This window comes from Anabrus simplex, chromosome 1 (assembly GCF_040414725.1).
Source record: "Anabrus simplex isolate iqAnaSimp1 chromosome 1, ASM4041472v1, whole genome shotgun sequence".
Taxonomy (NCBI): Eukaryota; Metazoa; Arthropoda; class Insecta; order Orthoptera; family Tettigoniidae; genus Anabrus; species Anabrus simplex.
In genome coordinates, this window is record NC_090265.1 from 195,249,269 (window position 1) to 195,271,817 (window position 22,549).

A 22,549-nucleotide genomic window follows, 5' to 3' on the forward strand; every position below is an offset into this window, starting at 1 on the left:
TCAGAACAGCCCGGAGAATCGCACACTGGCTTAGCAAAAATCTCGATATTATCACTGTTAACCATTCCAAGATCAAACTAAATCTATTATTGCTACTTTACCCGATTCATATCCAATTCTTAACCAACCATAGCTTTCAATCAATTAAATTTCAATACCTGATGCAAACGTTAGAACTTCATCGTAGCGAGTTCGGATTATACAACAATTTTGAAAACTGAATCTATTCTTCCGATTAAACAAATTATATGAACATACAGCTACATTTGTAAAGATGATAAGTAAGAATAGGCCTATTCGTTCCTTTACCCAAAATTCAAAACAGTGCCGTTATTTCCTATGAGTACATGAAATGTATAATCCAAAGATTTCGTATTGCACAGAGGTACATAATATTCTTAATAGAATATCGAAATTTTCATTATTGAGATGGTTCCACACTTTCAAATATTATTATACTTTCTTATTAAACCAATATCACTACATAGGAAAGTTTATGGATGCTATCCTTATGTTGTTAAGCATATCCATGTGTAATACCGACATAACTCAGTTTTCTTCCTGTATAAATCATCTATGATTAATGTGTCGACAATCAAGTATAGGCTAATATCTAGCAGATTTACACTTATAATTTTATGTCATTGTAATTTAAATTTCGAAATTGTAAATGAGAAGAAATTTGAATTATTTCATACATAGGCTTGAATTATGAATTTAGACAAAGCTAAGCGTATGGCAATAAGAAAGGTTTCTCGTTTCTGATTGTTGATAACTTTGAAATCAGTACCGAGAAAGGTCAGTGATAACATGTTCTAAACTACAAACCAAGAAAGGCAGGTTTTTTTTTTAATTTTAAGAAAGCCACAATTAAATATATTTTATGAAGGTGAACACACCCGACTTCGTTTCCAAGGTCTGCGTCAATGAGCAGCATCGTACTCAAAATATGTTACTTAAGTATTTAGCTAAAGAAGCGTGATAATTTCTTATATCCTATAATTCAAGAATCGTGCTTAATGGTACGGTAAACCAATTAGAATCTCAGTATCCCTTTTGATCTGTTCAATTGCAAATCAGAAACCTAAAGCAAAAACATTCTCGTTAATTTGTTAGACATTACGCACGTTTACTAATAAGGTTCCAACATGTCAGTTTAATCCTAGGTCGATTCCTAGTACTTGTTCTGGTTTTATGATTTTTTTCGTGTGATGCTAGGATGAAAAATATATAGAATGGAGTTTGAAAGTAAATGGAAAATATTTGATAAAACGTTTACTAATAAGGTTCCAACGTATCAGTTTAATCCTAGGTCGATTCCTAGTACTAGTTCTGGTTTTATGCTTTTTTAGTGTGATTCTAGGATGAAAAATATCTCGAATGGAGTTTGAGAGTAATAAATGAAAAATATTTTGAAGAATATACACCTTAAAGGAAGCAATTTCAATAAAATAAGAAAACTTCCCTTTCACACTTTTAGATAATTGTGATTGGATAATTTTGTTTATTTCTAACTACAGTACATTTAAATAGTTCATTGTACAGTTGGTTAACATTTATTACAAAAAAATCAAGTAATGTGAATTTAACGTGCATCCCGAATAACATAATCAAGGAGACTGCACTTTCGGCATTTAAGGGGTCAGTAGCGATGTTATGACATCAGTAATATGCTATGTAACCAATGTCTTATTGTTCTAATCCCTGATATTATTTTCCTATCCTTTATTTTTAATTGTCTATCCAAACTATTTGTTTATATTAAGGGTTGTCTTTTGGCAGTCTGATAGTTTTTAGGAAGCCAATAAAGTAAATAAAAATAACAACACAGTGCATTACAATTTAGTACATCATAAGTTATGATAAGAAACCTAGTCCATGTTTCGTTTTTAAAAGCTGTTACTTAATAATATTAAGAATATAATCAAGGAAATTGCAATCTCGACATTTAAGGGGCCAGTCGCGATGTTATGGAATCAGTTATATAAGTTACTATGTAACCAATATCTTATTGTTCTAATAATCCCTGATAATATTTTCCTAACCTTAATTTTTAATTGTCTAACCAAACTATTTGTTTATATTATGGGTTGTTCTGATAGTTTTAGGAAGCCAATAAAGTAAATAAAAATAACAACACTGTGTATTACAATTTAGTACGTCATATGTTACGATAAGTAGCCTAGTTCAAAAATTTTGTTTTTAAAAGCTGCTACTTGATAATATTGCAGGTGAACATATTGAGAATATAATCAAGGAAATTGCAATATCGGCAGTTAAGGGATCTGTCGCGATTTTACTACATCGCTTATACACTGTGTAACTAATTTATTCTTGTTCCTCACCAGTATACACTTCTCCTTTCCTTTAATTTGAATTGTCCAACCATATTATTTGTAGTTGTTAGTTAAGAAGGTATGATCCGGTTTAGCCTCTGTGGATCAGCGGTAGAGTGTCGGCCTCCGGATCCCAAGATAGCGGGTTCAAACCCGGCAGAGGTAGTCGGATTTTTGAAGGGCGGAAAAAAGTCCATTCGACACTCCATGTCGTACGATGTCGGCATGTAAAAGATCTCTGGTGACACATTTGGTGTTTACCCGACAAAATTCATTAAATCTCAGCCATAGACGCCCGAGAGAGTTTCGGTTTACTCGGTCTGCCATCTAGTGGGGGCCTAGAGTAAAACGGAACGTCGAAATTGACAAGCAGACAGCCAGATGGCGTCAAATTGAAATGTCTGCACACGGTAGCTGAGGCCATACGATTATTATTATTATTATTATAGCATGTTTATTCGGGAATCTAGGGAAGTGATGCAAAATGTATTTCGAATAAACAGTAAGTGAAGTAGTAGGTTTAACGCAAATGAGTAACGGTAAATTCGGAAGTAATCCGTAAGTTGTATTTCTAATGGAAAATTGAAATGGCTAACAGAATCCATGCACTCAATAGTAAAAAAGTAAGGCATTGATATCGTCGCTCGACCGGTAAAGGGTTGTATTCCACAATGCTCTTCCTATCAATTATTCTCCTTAAGACTGGTCACGCCTCCCAGCGACGTATGGATATGCAGTCCATCAGAACAAATTTAGTTGTGTTCACCTTCCTATGCTCATGTGTAAAGGAAAATGAACCTTACAGTACCGTACTGTAGGAATGAACGTTTGCATTACGTATTTACGCACTCCTAGTGTACAATGCATGTATGGTTCATTTTCGTTTAATCGTCGACATAGGAAAACGAACACAACGGACATTGTTCTGATGGACTGCATAACCATATGTGGCTGGGAGGCGTGACCAGTCTTACGGAAAATAATCGATAGGAAGAGCTTTGTGCATTACAACCTTTTACCGGTGAAGCGACGATATATTTACATTTCTATACGATGTTCTTCTTGATATTGCAACTACGCAGCTCCCCAGAAATTTTATGTAAATTTTCAGATAGCTAGGAAAACTTAGGTTGGTTTTAATAATATTAAAGCCTCGGGTAGAAATACACAAAAGGTAGGCCTACTATGTAAAATGTGTACTTTACGTAACAGTGATTAATACAAATAGCTCAAAAGAAACAATGGAATAATATTTTTCCCTATTATTATCGTGAGTGCGTTTGCTTGATCTTTGGTAGAGAGCGAACATTCCAAAGGTAACTTCACTTATTATTCAAAGTAAATTTCTAACCCCCGTTTTAAATCTCTGAGCTCATATCACCAAGACAGATAATAATAGCCTTAACACTCGATTCAGACTTTGAGAACGGTTCATTAATCCTCGAATGGAGCAGCAGAGACCGAACACTTGTGGCAAGCCATCGCTCGCGCCTGGCTGGTCAACAATGCTTTGCCCCTACGGACCAATATTTCCGCGCCGTCACACCCGACCCGCGAAGTTTCAGGGAAGAAACGCACCCTTCTTCGACTGACGGCGCTGAATGAGTAGCAACTAACTTTCAAGGAGGAGGTGAAGAGCTATCCAATCTGTAGAATAACGGCTAACTCAATTAAATAGACCTAACGCAAATGAGTAACGGAAAATCCGGAAGATAATCCGAAACTTGCATGTCAAATAGAAAATGGAAATGGTTGACAGACTCTCTGTCATTTAATTGCAAAAATTGCACTGATATATTTACATTCCTCTGCGTTGTTCTTTTTTCATCTTTAAACTAAGTGATTCACTCATCCATTAGCCCACATACGCTCATGATAGTTGTGAGGGCCGATGACCTTCGATGTTAGGCCCCTTAAAACAACAAGCAGGCAAGATAGTTGTGAAACATTCAAGGATTATAAAACGATATCTGTCTATTTTCACGTGCTTAATTTTTGCTTACTTAATATTTCAATATTTACGAATGTAGTATGAAGTAAGACAAGACGACTCATACAGCAGATACTGCTTGTAAAGTATGACAATTGGGTTAATTTCCTCATGTTAGTCATAGATGGTTTCGGCAGACTGTACGATTTGTACTTAGTGCGGATATAAATCCCGAAAACTTTCCGTGAAATTGTCTGTTCACTTTTATCCAAACTTCATCCGCATCATTGGAATGATATAATCAAGAAATCTAAAAAGCACAAAATAATTTTCAACCATTATTTCAGACAGTTAACGAACACAATTCTTTGTTTATAACTGTTATGATTACCTACATAGTTAAGACGTTGAACTCAATAGTGTTGTAGAACAATTCGTACATTCGCCTTTATGTGATTCCCCAGAAAACGTATGTTAATTATCTGGAAAATAAGAAGCTATGATCTGTTTTCATAGCATGTTTATTTGGGAAACTAGAGAAGAGATGAAAAATGTAAATTGTACTTTAGACAACGGTTTATCACATTATTAAACTATTGAATTGTATTTCGTCATAAAACATAATAGGTTAAGATACATTGTTGTTTTAGCGAACTATTCGGTTAATCTAATATGATCATAGAACTGAAGGTCCTCTGATCTAAATTAGTAGTCATTCTACAGCCAAAATATTCTTAATATAGACCGTTAAAATTGTAAATGCTTCTTCAATAATCTCTATTACATATTATAACTTGAGTGGACTCAGGAAATATGGAATAGATGAACGTAACTTAGATTTTCGATATATTGTAAGTTATTATTTTGTGAAAAATTAAATTTGTCCTTTTCAGTTAGGCCTACAGATAATTTCTCCGAGTGAATATTCTTTTGCCCGAAACCATGAATCTTTTAATTTTAATTTGGTGTAATAATAAAGGATATTGCCACATTTAACATTCCGTGTAACAGTGTTCTTAACCAAAGCAATACGCATTTATTTTGACTTTCTTGTCGAGTTCAATGAATTTGAAATAATGAAGTCTATTCTTTTTTCGAAGACGTCATTACTAAGACTCATCATTTGAAGTGAATGAAAATGTACTAAACGCTTTAAAGTTGCACATAGATTAACAACTTCAAGGTATATACAGTAGGCCTATATATAAATTATTGTTCAGATCATTATTTAATATGATGATAGCACTATAATTAGTGTATTATTAAGCGTAAGTTAATAAGGTTGATAATATCGAATATTTCGGAAAAATATTATCACTAGTATCACATGGCAATTGACGATATTAAAAAAGCACTTATTTCAAAACTACTGAACATTTATTATTCTGAAAACTTCTTCTCGTTTTCATATTCTTAGCGTTATGAGGAACTATTTACTCATAATACGAGTACATTCATAATGGACGCTGCTTACTCCGAATAGGCTATAGCTCATTCCTAGCCAACTGAGAACAAAAGCACTGTTTGAAGAAATTTAATGCATCAACCCGTTAATTATTATAATCTAAACAGTTTACGAGTAATAAAAATCTATTTCTGCTGTTGTGTAAGCTCCGTGAGAGCATTTTTAGTTCTTATATTTGCCACGAGAGATACAGTTTTGTGTCCAGAATGAGGTGATGTATTAGCGAATGGTGCCCTTACTTTATTTATTACCTCTTCTATTCCCATGATTAGTGTTTATATTGCCTGTAAATTACTACGGCCATCTCTTGGGCTATTTCCTCCTTACTGCCGATAAGCGAACTAAAGATGGCGCCTGAACTGTTCTCTCAAAGATAACGTTTTACAACAGAATAAACTGTAGGCTTTCTGAATCAATGCAATAAGAGTTAGTTATTTGGTCCATATACCCATTACTCATTTTTATTAAAAACACTGTATTGGTATTATATTCATCGCTGAAGGATAATTTCTGGGTCATGTCCATAGAGAAAAATGATAGAATCCAAGCAGCAATTTCCTGAAGGTTTTAACTTAAAAATTAACTTTAGTTAACGTCTATTTAAATTAAAATTGTAAAAAACTTTTCATACTAGAAGGTGGGAGGAAAGGAGCCCAGATACTCTGAATAGTAAGTCATAAATATTGAATATGCATCCATAACAGTATTAGTATCTATGCATGTAATGCACACGTTAATATAATATCTGTCTTCAGAAAGTAATGAAATAAAGTAAGAAGCAGACATTTTATGATTTACTGGATACATTCTTACACGTTAGACATCCGGGCTTCAAAGGATAAGGACGATTTCTCAGTGGCATTAATTCCATGAAGATTTCATATAAGCCCAACACTGCTGTCAATACTTAAGTTCGCTATGATGCAATTTTCATCGAACAAATAGATTTTGTACACGAAATATTTAGAGCGCATTACATAGCCTTGTGTACAAGAAACCCTCTTCCTTTAGATACGTAGTTTGTAGAACACGGTAAATTAACTATTTTTGTTAGAGCAGATCTGAAACCAGAACTTCGTCTACATTTTAAACAATCAATAGTTTTTATTATAGAAATTTTCAGGTAAATATAATGTGTGAATATAGTAGACATTTTGAAAAGTATCTTACCTTGCTGGTTGCTTTTCCGCGTCGTCTTCTTCTCCTTCATCCACGGGTATTCTGGCACGTTGACTCCTGGCTGAGGCGGCTGCTGTCCCGGGGGTGGCGGACCATGTGGATCCACCATAGCCTGGTAGCTGCCCGGGGGTGGGCTGAGAGAACCCGGAGGTGGTGGATGTTGTAGTTCTCCAGAAAGATGAGGTAGTGCCGTCATGAACTCAGCCATGGAGGGCTGGCTGTTAATAAAGCCTGTCTCACCACCAGCTAAACAACCATCCATGGGGTGCACTCCGTGTGGTGGAGCACCTCCAGCGGCCGCCGCCGTCACCGCCGCCAGCCAGAAACCACCGCCAGCGCCACCACCACCGCCACCACCACCTCCAACACAACCATCAGAAGCTAGAACTGGAGTTGGAGGACGGGTTTTGACGGAGACGAACTCGTCATCATCGTCGTCAACTGGCCCTAGATGTTGACCCCGCGCCTGTTGTTTCCCTCGCATTTGGACTTTGAAGTCACTGCCTCCTCTCCATGATCCTAGCAAGCATTTTACATCACACGCGGCCACCTGGAGTCTCCTTGGAGACTCAAACTGTTTCAACAATACATTTCACTTGCTGACTGTCAATTCAGTTGCACTAAAATTACCTCCAACTGTCTTAAGAATACATTCCACTTACTGACAACGTGTTCAAGTCAAGAAGACTAATTAAATACTGAAACTCAACAATGCACCACGATCTCTGGCAGTCGATTTAAGATGACGTTCAAAAAATAATCATTTACTTAATCACTTTCATAGAACACAGCGATATCACGCAGGCTGAGAAACACGATGAAATTCCAGTTTAAAGTATCTGTAACAATACACAAAGCCTAAGTTATTATAAACACGAATCACATTTTCTTTTACATCAAGTGTCATATGCATAAACTTCACTCTTTACTGTTATTTCACATGATGAAGGAGAACCCTTTCCGATGACATAACACATGAACTATTACTGTGATAACAGTGTCATCGCGACTTTTGAATATCACTCGTATCAATCAACACTGTGTACTGTGTCCAAGTGTACTGTTCGCCACGTTGGTGTCTGCGGGCGGGCGTTTCTACCGCTACAGTGCTGCCGTTCGGATGATGACGTACCCTACCCTACACATACCACACACACTCTCACACTAGCACTACACAAAAAGAATTTGATAGCGAAAAATCTGACCATTTCTTCTCGTTTTGACTCTCTCTCTCTCTCTCTCTTTCTCCCTCTCACTATTCTCTATCCTTCTTGTTTATTAAAAAATAGTATTTATCTCTATCTCTCTCACAAACCCCCACCACTACATTTTTACCTAACATTCTCCCGCCCCTACCACATACACTATCTCTTGTTCTTTCTTTTTAATACGTATGTGGTTGCTTGTTGTTATCTTCTCTGCTGTTGTTGTTGTTGTTGTTTCTTTTTTATTTATAACTAAAGAAAGGAAGAGGTATGTCACGTGACAGGCGTGTCAACCAATGACAGAACGAGAAAGGACTGAAGGAGAGTTTTGTGCTTGTTTCCTAGTTACCATGTGAGAGAGTGCGGATGGTGAATGAGGGATAGACAGTTGCAGAAGGCAGCATGCCCCCACCCTCCTCCATTCCTCCTCCTCATACTCTGATGGTGGAGGGGAGAAGACAGTGAGGAGGGGCAGGCGTGCTCTAAAGAGCTTTCCGATGTGGCGGGAGGGTTGAAGCGCCCCAACAGTGGTAGTGGGGGCAAATGAGGGGTGGTAGAGCAACTTTGAAGGGGAAACACACAGAAAATGAGGTGGGGAGATTTAAAACATTATATCATGTTTTTAAAACTTGTCCTCTCTATTTAGGTCCATAGAAGGAGTACTACATTTTTCCCTTCTGAACACTATTTATTTACAAAAATACGAGTATTATGCACTAGATTTTTCTAACTTAAAACGTGAAAGTATGCAAACACACGATGCCTATTATATGAGCATTGACCACATTGTTACTATGATAAGCCCTCTGTTATTAACTACGCATGAAGAGGGTTAATGTAGGGGGCCTTACTCGAACTGAAGAACTGTTTACGTCCGGCCGCAGCGGACTCGCGATCACCGCGCTGCCTGTAGAACGTCGCTCGAAATATAGACTGGCCCTTCCGGAGGGTTGCCTGAGAAGAAAAGAATTGAAAAAGATGACAATGTGCGTGCGAGGAAGAAAGACAGAGCGAGATGTGTAAGAGAGTGGGGTTCGAGAATAATAATAGAAAGAAAAGAGACGTAAAAAAGGACTATAAAATCAGTGTGGCGTGACGTCATAAATTCATTATTTTTTTATTCCTCTCTTGGTGGGTGTGTAGGAAGCAAGGACTACCATTTTGGTTGCGTCATGTTCTTGGTCTGATGACGTTGTCATTGGCAGAGTTTAAGGCTTGCTGGGAATTTGTTATCATGAAGTGGTACGAGACTGCTCTGAGGGGTGAAGAAGCGAGCGGAACAGTATTTTATGTTGACAGAGCGGGGAAGAGGGAGGCACGTTGTAGAAGTCACTGCTCAAGATTGAGAAGAACAAGTCGTTTACTACCACGGATTGTCTATTAACCAGATAGTCCCACTGCGACGTTATTATATTCACTTATGGAAAGATGGATTTTCACACGCTCTTTATTTTTAACGTAGGGACTTCATTTAGCCTATCACCAAAACAGCCGTACGAAGTTTTCGTTCATCTATGATATAAACGAGATATTTTAACAATGATTTTTTAAGTTTAAAGTAAAATAATTGTGTTATTCATTTACAGGCCTCCAAAAAAGAATGGTTTTTACTTTGCAGTTAACATCTGTAAACTTAATATGTTTTAAATGTGATTCAACTAGGCATCTTGTATTGCTTAAATGTATGAGGAACACAATTCGGAACAATCTAATCATTTTAAAGGTTTTATGCCCCACTATCCACTCTTATGGCATTCGGAGAAGCCAAGGTGCAACAATATTGTCCCATAGGATTTAACTAAATTTACCGCCTTGAGGCTTAAGCATTTGAGCACCAGACTGAGCCGCGATCGTACCCACCAACCTGAGAATAGAAATCTAGCGCTCTGCCATCTGAGTCACTCAGCCTACTGTGCCATTTGGAAGTATCAAATTCCTCAGTACAATCTTTAACTAATATTAGTATAATTCTTAAAAACAATGAAAGTGTTATAATCAGTAAAATTCCGTGTACGAAACAACTAACCCATGTGATATCTAAAAATTATTGTAAATAATAATAATAATAATAATAATAATAATAATAATAATAATAATAATAATAATAATAATAATAATAATAATAATAGCGTTAATTTTACGAGTTTTACAAGTGTGAAGTCTTTTTTTTTTTGCTAGTTGCTTTACGTCGCACGACACAGATAGGTCTTATAGCGACGATGGGACAGGAAAGGGCTGGAGTGGGAAGGAAGCGGCTGTGGACTTAATTAAGTTACAGCCCCAGCATTTGCCTGGAGTGAAATTGGGAAACCACGGAAAACCATTTTCAGGGTTGCCGACAGTGGGATTCAAACCTACTATCTCCCGAATACTGGATAATGGCCGCACTTAAGCGACTGCAGCTATCGACCTCGGTAGTGTGAAGTCTGTATTTGGTCAGAAATTGATATAAATCTTGCAGATGGACTGTAAGTACTTTCATTTCTGAACATCCTTATGTAGCTATATGAAATTATATATTTAGAAATTATTGTCATTGTTATGTAGTAGGTAAAATTGAAATGTCGTATGGCTTTCAGTGTCGGGATATCCCAGGAAGGGTTCGGCTCGCCAGGTGCAGGTCTTTCTACTTGACTCCCGTAGGCGACCTGCGCGTCGTGATGAGGATGAGATGATGATGAAGACAACACATACACCCAGCTCAGTCTCTGTGCCATTGGAATTAACCAATTAATGTTAAAATCCCCGACCCGGTCTGGAATCGAACCCGGGACCCTCTGAACCGAAGGCCAGTACGCTGACCGTTCAGCCAACGAGTCGGACATTTAGTAGGTAATTAGTGTTGTCGTGACGATCAGTTTCATATCGACCTGCATAATATATTGGTATTGTACAATAATTATAATCTGTGCTGTTATGTTGTGTGTACTGGAGTACAATTTTTTAATTATTCAGGACTGAGGAGAAAATGGTCTAGCTTTTGAAGCAAACCACTTCCATTACATCATTAACACGGAATCTAGAGAATCAGGACAGATTTCCAAAGTGGTCGTCGACCGCAATGAAACTTCCAGCCTTTAAGTTGGTCATCGTCAGCGTATCTATCATCCGGATTCATGGCTAAATGGTTAGCGTGCTAGCCTTTGGTCCAGAGTGTCCCGGGTTCGATTCCCGGCCGGGTCGGGGAATATAACCTTAATTGGTTAATTCCAATGTCTCCGGTGCTAGGTGTGTGTGGCGTATTGAGCATTAGAAATCATCCTAAGTAGGGCCCTCATCTGCACAGACATGCAGGTCGCCTAATAGGCCGTCTACGAGAAAAAGACCCGCACCAGGCCTCTTCGGAGGCCATACGCCATTATTATTTTTAGCGTATCAATGCACAGAATATTCCTCATTCTAAGATTCCATTTACTGGGAGATAAAACGTACTTATCATAGAAACATAAGAACTCTATTGACTGAATATTTTGATATTTAAAAATTTAGAACTGTGTTTCTAAATTTATAGAAACTTGTGTTTCAAAACTCGCCGACGTATCGTGAAGTGTTATATCGAAGTTGCGCTAGCAAAAACCGCTATGTGATAATATTGCAGGAGAAATACTGACCAGCAACATATATAGCCTATCATCAGAGCGAGAATTCTCTGAATTTACTCACACAATATTGAACCTTAGATGATAAAACCTTAAAGGACAAAATTCTATGCTGAAATATTTCACATAAGTTAGTGGTTTTCGTGGGCACATCGATGATATTATGATATCGGTGCACCATTACGTTGTTGAAGGATGGACCCTAAAGGATTCGTAAATTATCGAGTGGAGGCTTTGAAATATGGATGTGCCGCAGAATGTTGAAGATCCCATGGGTAGACCGCGTCGCCATGGAGAAGGTACTCTGTCGTGCCGAAATTTTGCGACATACTCACCCTCGTAAAACGCAACAAAACCGTCTATTTTGGTCACGTGTTCCAAAACTACAAATATATTAAGATAAGAATCATAGAAGGCAAGATAGAAAGTAAACGTGGACGAAGCGGAGATGATAATAAACCACTGGGCGCGAAACGTTGAACATTGGATCAATATCCACGAAACCACAGCCCTGAAACCAGAACCGCAGAACATGGGTTGACTTGGTTACCAGCCTTCTAAGAGCAGAATGCACCAGACATTTTTAAAAATGACAAAAGTTGTATTTCATGTATGTCACAAAATAAAAATATTACTGACTGAAATAGTTGCCTAATCCAAGGGCATCATCTAGATCACCGATTCTCTACAAGTTTGCCACAAAATTTGGTAGGAATGTCGTGAAATGTCATAGACATAAAGATATCGCTTGGAAAATAAATAAGACTACTCAACACAGATCTTTGAAAGAAAATATCAGAGGAACTATTCCATCCTCTAAATATATTTACATTACAAATGTATTGGCTTTCAAAAGTTTGTTGAATTAATAAGAAATGTATGCGTTTCGTCTCTTGCAAATAATTCTATTCATAGTTAAATTAAAAGCGAACACAAATGCATTTATTGTACAGCTTTAGAGCAAAACTCACGTAAGAAGATTGTTGAAATTTGTAATATAACTTATTACAATGTTACCATAGCCATCTCTGGGTATTTAATTCCTTGCTAATTCGAAAATTAAGAAGTGCCATTTCATTATATTTCAGTTGAAGTATTCTGTCTCCTTGAAACTTCTTTTGTTTCTTATTTTAATAGACTACACTTTTTCATCAGGAAAACCTGTGTCTGTCAAACTAATGGTCAGCCTAGAAAACGAACAAGAGAAAGCGTATTTCAAATTAGGGCTATCATCCTAATAATATAAGTATAGTGCAATTGATTGGTCTTTCACCTATTGTTGTGAAGAAGACCAGAAACATTCCAGCTGAATTCGGTGCTAGTTATGGTGCGCGTAAACGTGACAACTCAGCGTCCTTGGCTTCCAACATGTTGAGTAATGCCTTTGGAGCATATTTTTTCAGACAGTCCAGCACCAGCCAAAACTGTTAGAAGTTACGATGGACGTTAACTATTATTATTATCATTATTATTATTATTATTATTATTATTATTATTATTATTATTATTATTATTATTATTATTTCTCAGTTAGGGTCTTCTGGGGACCACTTGGCAATTTTAATGCTTCATCCTTTGCTGTTCCTTTTATCTTCCTCCAGTACTCCATTTGCTAACTATATCCCCTTTTCCTCTCCTCATACTATTTTGAGCATGTTTTCTTTCCCTCACGACCAATTCTTCGATTTTTAACACTTTATTTCTAGAAAGCTCTCTCTATTGCTGCTTTTCCTCTTAGGTATAATGTTTTTCCCAAAACACTCTTTACTTCTAGAATTCAGGTTGTAGTTGACATTTTGTTCCAAAGATATTTGAAGATCTGTTTGGTTAATCTTTTGTCATCCATTCTGTATAAATGTCCAAAAAATATCAATCGCCTCTTCCGCATCATCATCATCATTATTATTATTATTATTATTATTATTATTATTATTATTATTATTATTATTATTATTATTATTATTATTATTATTATTATTATTATTATTATTATTATTATACGTCACTAAGACAAGGAATATCGCCTGTAATCATATAAGAAAAAGTGAAGGGGAAAAACAAGAAAAGAGAAAACAAGGAAGGGAGGCAAGAACTGTTTTTCAAAAGATGATAGCCTATTCAGCGAAAGTTCTACGCGACATGTAGGACAATAATTCAACATAGAATATTATTATTTGTTCATAATACATGGCCAATCTTCCATGAGCCCATCTGGAGAGCTGGAGCCTAAAATCCTTCTTGTTCACCCCAACTGGCTCCTGACAGGGAAAGAAAGAAGGCGAGGGTGGTCGATGGCTAGAAAAGAAAAGGAAATAATGGAAGGGAATGGAAGGGTTGACTGAGCGGCATCAATATTTACACACCTTGCTTGAAATGAAAATATTTTTTAAACAGTTAGCTAATTAATTACGCAGCCTGACAATGGGGGAGGGAAGGAAGAAGTTTTTATATCGCTGTTTACTGCGGGCTGCGATGAAGTGAACAGCGTGATTAACTTGTAAATCAGGGGTAGAATCGAGTCTGCTCTCTCACTACAAGTACATTTCTGAAAGACTTGTTACCTCAGACATCATCCGTAGTTTCCTGTCTAATTAGAAAATGGTCACTGTCACTTTCATAATTTTGTTGTATACTACGATTATCCAAACATGAATTAGAATTATTTGTTACTTAAATTATTTCTTAAATTAACTTTTTTTATATAGCGGAACTCAAGCTATGAAGTATCTTGGAATGAGTAAATATGTCATGCAAACATACATTCCTACACCACGGTACAGTAAGGTTCGTGTTCCCTTACATTCTTACATAGAAAAATGAACTCAACGAAAATTGTTCTGATGGACTGTATATCAATAGGCTATGTGTTTGGGAGGTGTGACCAGTGTTAATGGACATAATAGATACGAAGTGCATTGGCACATTCGTGACTTTTTCATATTATCTTTAACCTAGAATGTTTACATTCTTCTAAATAAAGAGAAAAGTGGAATTTTACGACACTCTCATTAACATAAAAATATACCATCGCAAACAACTTAAAAACAGTTATTGGATAGGCTATTTAACAAGTGGCTACACTGTGTCATGTGATAGATTCAATAGACTACATTTACTGATTCTGGAATTATATCGATTCCCTCACGGATGGTGTCAGCTGTTAGTTTGGTGGTCCCTAAATTGGTCACGTTGTTACAATAGTGGGTCCTGAACTGATCATACTGTTAGAATGGTGGGCCAAGTATTGATTATACTGTAATATTGGTGGGTCATGTACTGATTATACTGTAATATTGGTGGGTCATGTACTGATTATACTGTTAGATTGGTGGGCCATGTACAGATTATACTGTTATATTGGTGGGTCATGTACTGATTATACTGTTAGATAGGTGGGCCATGTACAGATTATACTGTTGTATTGGTGGGTCATGTACTGATTATACTGTTAGATTGGTGGGCCATGTACTGATTATACCGTTAGAATGGTGGGCCATGTACATATTATACTGGTATATTGGTGAGCCATGTACAGTTTAGGCCTACTGTTATATTGGTGAGCCATGTACAGATTGTACTGTTAGATTGGTGGGCCATGTACAGATTATACTGTTATATTGGTGGGCCATGTACTGGTTATACTGTTAGAATGCTGGGTCACGTACTGATTATAATGTTAGAATGGTGGGCCATGTACAGATTATACTGTTAGAATGGTGGGTCATTTATTGATTATACTGTTACAATGTTGGGCCATGTACAGATTATACTGTTAGAATGGTGGGCCTGAACTGATTATACTGTTAGAATGATGGGCCATGCACTGATTTTACGGTTAGAATGGTGGGCCATGTACTGATTTTACTGTTAGAATGGTGGGCCTTGAACTGAGCGTAATACCTTTGTGTTATTATCGTTTTTTAAACCATAAAGTTGAACATTGTATAAATACTTTACGATACGTTACATGAAGGATAGTGTTTTATGTACTCATTTCGAAATTCCTGTCTTGATGGGCGTCTCGAATGTAAATAACTCTACGCACACGAAATGAAAACTTACTTTACGCCCATGAATGAGCTGGGTTTATTTCTTTTAACTAAAACTTAAAACTAGGTACCCATAATCATCATGCAACTAGATATTAATCATCATCATAAAATTTAAGGTCTGTTTTGTCTCACCGTGTTGAGTAGCTCGAACGGTAGAGGACTGGCCTCCTGACCCCAACTTGACAGGTTCGATCCTGGCTCACTCCAGTGGTATCTGACGGTGCTCAAATACATCAGCCTCGTGTCGGTAGATAGATTTTCTGGTACGTTAAAAACCTCCCGCGAATCGAAATTCCAGCATTTCGGTGTCTAAGATAATCGTAAAAGCAGTCAGTGGGATGTAAAATCAGTGACATTATTATTCTGTTCTGTCTTCGTGTTCAGGGGGTCACTCCATCCCTTCAATGGTCTTCTTATCTTTCATTTTCCTATTGGTTGATAGTACACTAATGTAAATTCTTCTTCTTTTTCTTCTTTTCCTACCGCTTTTCCCACACCTGTGTGGTCGAGGGTACGAACTGCGTAGCACGTGTGGATTTGGCCCTGTTATACGGCAGGATGCCCTTCCTGACGCCAACCCGATATAGAGGGATGTAATCATTATTGTGTCCTGCTCCATGGCTAAATGGTTAGCGTGCTGACCTTTGATCACAGGGGTCCCGGGTTCGATTCCCGGAAGGGTCGGGAATTTTAACCTTAATTGGTTAATTTCGCTGACACGGGGGCTGGGTGTATGTGTCGTCTTCATCATGATTGCATCCTCATCACGACGCGCAGCTCGCCTATGGGATTCAAATCAAAAGACCTACATCTGGCGAGCCGAACTTGTCCTCGGACACTCCCGGCCCTAAAAGCCATACGCCATTTCATTTTTCATCACAATTGTGTGTTTCTTTGGTAGTTGGTAATGTGGTTATGAACCCATGACCTTTGTGGCCCAAGGGTTCAGTACGTTATCTGAATATGATGAGGGGAGTGTTGGGACGGACACATACACCCACTTCCGAGCCAGAAGAATTAATCAGAAGCGAATAAAATCCCCGACCCGGTCGGGAGTCTAATCCGAACTCTCTGAACCGACCATTCAGCGGACTGATAGTAGACTAATGTATCTTAGATGGAATTTGAATATCACCCATTCGAGGTAGGCCTACATTATTACTTCAAGCCGTACTGTAGTCAGCCTCTACAGAAATTTCCCTGCTTTATTTTAGGTTGTGCTATTGGTTTCTTACGTCGCACCGACTCAGACAGCCCCCATGGTGACAATGGGATAGGAATAGTCTAAGACTGGAAAAAGTGACCGTTGCCTTCGCAGGTGGAGCCCCAGCATTTCCCCAGTGTGAACATCCTGTCCCCAATCTTGTTCATTCTGTACTCAGAGACCTCCTAAAGGGAGGTTCGGCATCAAAACGAGTGGAATGACATTAATAGCATCAGGTATGCTGACGACACAGTCCGTATTGCCGGCAGAGCAGAGAACCTGCAGCATATCCTGTCGAAACTGGTGGAAGCATGTGAAAACCTTGCTCGAAACTTGTACACAAATAAGACCAAATATATGATTGTGAGCAAGAGCCCAGTAGTAGATCCAGGTAAGTGGGTCAGTGGAGTACCGATACAGGGGGTCAAGAAGATCACGTACGTAGGCTACGTCTTCACTGGGACCATTTCCAAGAACTATGTTGAGAAGGCAGTGTAGTATTTACAAACCTCCGCCCAGTGCTCCGCAGCAGAGGACTACCATTGCAGCTTCCGGTTAGGATTGCATTGTGCTATGTGTTCTCCATCGTGGTGAACGGAGGCGTGTACTGGATTACGTAGACAGTCACCATGTGAAGATTAGAAGCATTTGAAATGTGGGCCTACCGTTCGCATGCTTCGTTTCAGCTGAATAGAGAGAACACGGAATGAGGAGGTATTGACCAAGAGGAAGAAATAAAGAGAACTATGTATGACTGTTAAGGTCACGAAGCTACCTTACTTCGGCCATACGATGGGGCACCCGGAACCCCGTAGTTTCCTGAAAATAATTATACAAGGAAAGAGAGGTCAACCTGTGTGTGTGTGTGTGTGTGTGTGTGTGTGTGTGTGTGTGTGTGTGTGTGTGTGTGTGTGTGTGTGTCACCGAGCGACTGTTAGTAGGCAGTTCTATTTCACAGGCCTGGTGTAGATACCAATGGCCTACAATCCTGTTTCTATCCATTATTTTTATTATTATTTATTATTTTCCTTAAGATTTGTCACACCTCCAGCCACATATGGATATGCAGTCCATCGGAACAATTTTCGTTGTGTTCATTTCCCTATGCGAATGTATAAAGGAATATGGACCTTACCGTACTATAGGAATGTGTGTTTCCGTGACGTATTTACAATCTCTTACAATATCATTTATTTAAGGTTCATCTTATATTACACGTACGCATTGGGAAATGAACCAAACGAACATTGTTCTGATGAACTACATATCCATATGTGGCTGGGAGGCGTGATCAGTCTTAAGGGAAATAAAGAATAGGAAGAGCTTTGGGACATATGAGATATTCTAACTAGGCTACAGATATGCTTTACAAGACTGTAAATTTGAACAACTCAGGTTTAATTTATATTTACTCTATCCATTTTAATTCTCACCTAGAGATGATCTTTGTCCACAGGTTAGAGTTTTATGAGCCGATTTATTTCAGACAAATGAGCTGGTGTGGCAAATAACTGATAACGAGGTTCTGCCAACATTAGATAAGAGAATTTTAAACTAGATGCACCTGATCAATTCTGTGTTTTCGTCTGTACGTTTGAATGACTGTGATTGTAATCTCAAACCTTCCTAGGGGTAAGACGACAACATGAACATTTACATTAACCTGTAAGGAGTGTAATGGTAGACCTATCTACAATCTTTAGAGGTTAACAATGATGGCAGCATGGCAGTGTCATGCACGAGAGCAGTCAACACTTCGTTCAGCTCATTACAAAGCGATAAATTTCTCCCCGGGGTACTCTTTGACACAGCCCTCGCCCCAGGTCGCAGGCCATGGCAGCTACGTCTCTCTTACAGCCTCTCACGTATCTCTTACGGTATAGCTTTACACGCTGGCAATTTCATCTCACGCAAGCTCTACTGGAGAACAGAACCCATTTACACCGCGCACAGGTGGTCAACTATAGTGCCTGAATGTTAGAACCTCCAGTTGATGATATTCTTATACTGCCTGGAAGGAAAAGAAACACGATTGTGCGCTTTATATATTCCCTATAAGTTACGAATAAGCAGCTTGGGTACAGTCGATCTGTCGACTGGAAAAACCATGTTACATAAGTGGAACTGATCACTCACGAGATGACAGGAGCAATAAACCTGTGATAAATAATCGTATGTTAATCGGGAAACTGATCATCGAACAGCATTACCTGCATCAGTCTGACAGACCTTTTCCCAAAAATGCAGAATAAATCAAGAAAATACTTCAACATTTAGAAAATTTAGTGAAATTGTATATGTGATATAAGTACAACGTAAAGCCAGTAGTATATCGTTGTAACGCTCAGTCGTTAGGTTAATGTCGGGAATAAATTTTTCTGTGAATTCCTAGGTGATTGTGTTTCAATTACTATGATATCGTCGTTGCCGGGACAAAACCTCCTATGTGATAATATTTTTAGAGATATATTGACCCGCAGCACATACATTATGAAGAGCGAGAATGCCTTGACAACATGCATACGATATTGCACCTTAGATGACAGAACCTTACCGGCCAAAGTTTTAAGCTAAAATATTTCACATAGGAGGATTTGTCCCGGCAGCGACGATATACTGTTTATAGTGGAATATTTTTCGGTTTAATGGGGGTAATTTTTAAATTACTGATGGACTGCGTTGTAATTAACTTATATTATTAGTAAGGGCATTTTAAGTTATTTTCTGCAATTCTTTATGGATTCCTATGCGACTGCTTATAAATTATACAATTCGGAAGTAATTTTTGATGTTTATATATCTTCTATACTTTCCTTTAATTATCATTTAGGCCTATTCTTCGTAATATCTTCACCTCATTGTTTGTTAAAATTTAATGTTTTGTTATTACATAGGCCTAATTCTCTTGTTATTTACGTTTTTATTTTATTTCGTGATTATACTATGGTAAAAAGAAAACGGCAGTGACACAAAGATCTCTCCCAGTTTTGTTGTACATGCCAATAATAATAATAATAGTAATAATTTGAGTTTAGCTTTTATCACGGATTCCCCCGTTCGTCCACGCCTGATTTGTTCGCTGCACGTAGCAACATCAGAATGCCCAGCAATCTCAAGAAAATTCGACAAAGCTCTCCACTTCTCCACTACAAGGACACGTGACATCACTAGACCTATATAAACACTTACCTACTCTACATAACTGTCTCTTGTGTAATTGAACTTGTGAACAGAACGGTGTGTGAGTAGCGGCAGTGTTTCCTTTTTAACCAAGGATGGGCAGTTTCAATTACTTGTGCAAGCAGGCTCTTCCCTGACGGGCTTTGCCTTTCTTACGTATCGTCGCTGTTGGAGAAAGTGAAATGGCGTATGGTTTTTAGTGCCGGGAGTGTCCGAAAACATGTTCGGCTCGCCAGGTGCAGGTCTTTTGATTTGACTCCCTTAAGCGACCTGCGCGTCGTGATGAGGATGAAATGATGATTAAGACGACACATACACGCAGCGTCCGTGCCAGAGAAATTAACCTATGATGGTTAAAATTTCCGACTCTACCGGGAATCGAGACCAGGACACCTGGGACCTAAAGTCAGCACGTTAACCATTTAGCCATGGAGCCGGGCGCTGTTCGAGAAAAGGTCATATCTCCCAATGCTCTTCTTACCCATTATTTTCCTTCAGACTGGTCATGACCCCCAGCCACATAAGGATATTAAGTCCATCAGAACAATATTAGTTGTGTTTATTTTCCTATGCTTGTGTGTAAAGGAAATTGAATTTCACCGTACCGCACTCTAAGAATGTATGTTTGCATGAATTATTTACGCACTCCTACAGTACAGTATAATGTACTTAAGGTTCATGACATGGAGGCTTTGTAAAGACACCCGCTATTACATACTGTATGCATCCACCAATGATCACTGGTAGATAATTAACTATGACAGACTTGAACTAATTGGTTCCTGGAAGCAAAGCAGGCAAAAAAAGCTGCGCTCCAAGCTGTCAAACTCTGAACCTCCTGAATTTGAATAGCATCGCATAATTTGGTCTGCCTTAAACAGAATACTGACCAACCATGGCAGGTGCGCAGATGCTCTCCAAGAGTGGGATACATTGCAATCTCCAGAATGTGACAGAGGAGTTGACAGGCGGACCATCCACCACGTTATACAATACTGCAAGAACAGGTCCTATAATGGGAACTTCACCGCCTTCCTGGTGCAACTGATGATGTCATAAGTTATGTATCGGAAGCTGAGGGTTGTCTAAAATTTTCTTGTACCCCCGAAGAAGAGCATTCTTTCGCCGAAGGTCTGAAGGAGGTATATGACTCAAGATTTGTAATCAGAAGTTGGGTGTTGTTCTTATGTTCCACCGATAATTCGCATTGTGCTGTTCAGCTGAGTGTCAGCTTTTCTTGTGTGAGCGCTGTTTAGCCACACTAGATGTATCAATCGGAGTGATGATATGCGCAGTGTGTCGGCGGAGAAAGCCCATGTGGTGCCACATAAATTATGGAGGATATTGTCTCTGGAGGATGGAAAAGCACGGAAAACTATTCCGAGGACAGCCGACGGCGGGGACCAGTTACTCCGCCTCCCGAATGTAGAACTGCAAGGATAGAAAAACTAGTCGCTGTTAAGCCGAAACCTATTCTACTCGTGTTTAGTCTTCTTCTTCTTCTGCATCATCATCATCATCGAGTGTTTTCATTTCTCCCCTGAAAGGGAAGGCGGGCCACCTAGAAGGTAATATCTTCTCTCTACCAGGAGATGCAGGTGGGTTAGTGAGGAATGGGAGATTAGTGGGATGGGTAAGGAGTAAAGTGAAGAAGGTAGGTTGAGTTTAAGTGTGTTAAGAGATCTCTTGGCTAAGGGTTTGGACATTATTGAGGACAAGGGCAGGATGTAACGTACAACATAGATTTTCTTGACATGGCATCGATTTTCACATAGTAATACAGAAACAATAAAAGTCCAAACTGAAACTAAACATGAAACTGGGATAAGAAAATAACATTGATTGTGTGATACTGATTTTTTTAATTTGTACTTTTAAGTAATATTATTTTTCTTTTCCTGTTCCTTTCATTCTGATTATTAACTGATTTACAATATTTATTTGAGACCACACCAGAACACTATAGAGATTAAAGATTTAATATGTATATTGAACCCATGACCATGACCTTAAAGGGTTAAATATACATAATTTAGGTTGTTGATAATTAGACATCATTGATGTTGCCTGGGGGATGAATGAGTGATGTATATGGGGCAGGTATCTGGAGGGCGATATGAGGGCTTAGAATAAAATGTCAAGTGACATGAAATTGAAGTAAAACATGAATGTGATGTTTGAAAAGGTAGATTTAAAATTTTATTATTGGCGGCTTGTAGATGAGTGAGGATGAGCTGCGATCGTAGGGATAGATACTGAAAAGAGCTATTGTGATGAAGCACACTACATCTTCGATGGTAGGTGGGGCGAATAGCGGATGGGTTGGCATGTTGGTCATTATGACGGGCTATGCAGCGTCTTTAAAGGGTAGTAAGTTATATTACTTCCCACAGATGTTG

At 38.3% G+C, this 22,549-nt stretch overlaps 1 protein-coding gene across 1 annotated transcript in view; it reads right to left on the minus strand.

Annotated features, from left to right (window-relative positions):
* LOC136863958 (homeotic protein proboscipedia) overlaps positions 1–7,394 on the minus strand; it is a 519,570-nt gene extending 512,176 nt beyond the window's left edge. The window contains exon 1 of the mRNA XM_067140417.2: positions 6,902–7,394. Within this exon, the coding sequence (XP_066996518.2) occupies positions 6,902–7,394 (493 nt within the window). The remainder of the gene's footprint in view (positions 1–6,901) is intronic.
* Between the last annotated feature and the right edge of the window lie 15,155 nt (positions 7,395–22,549).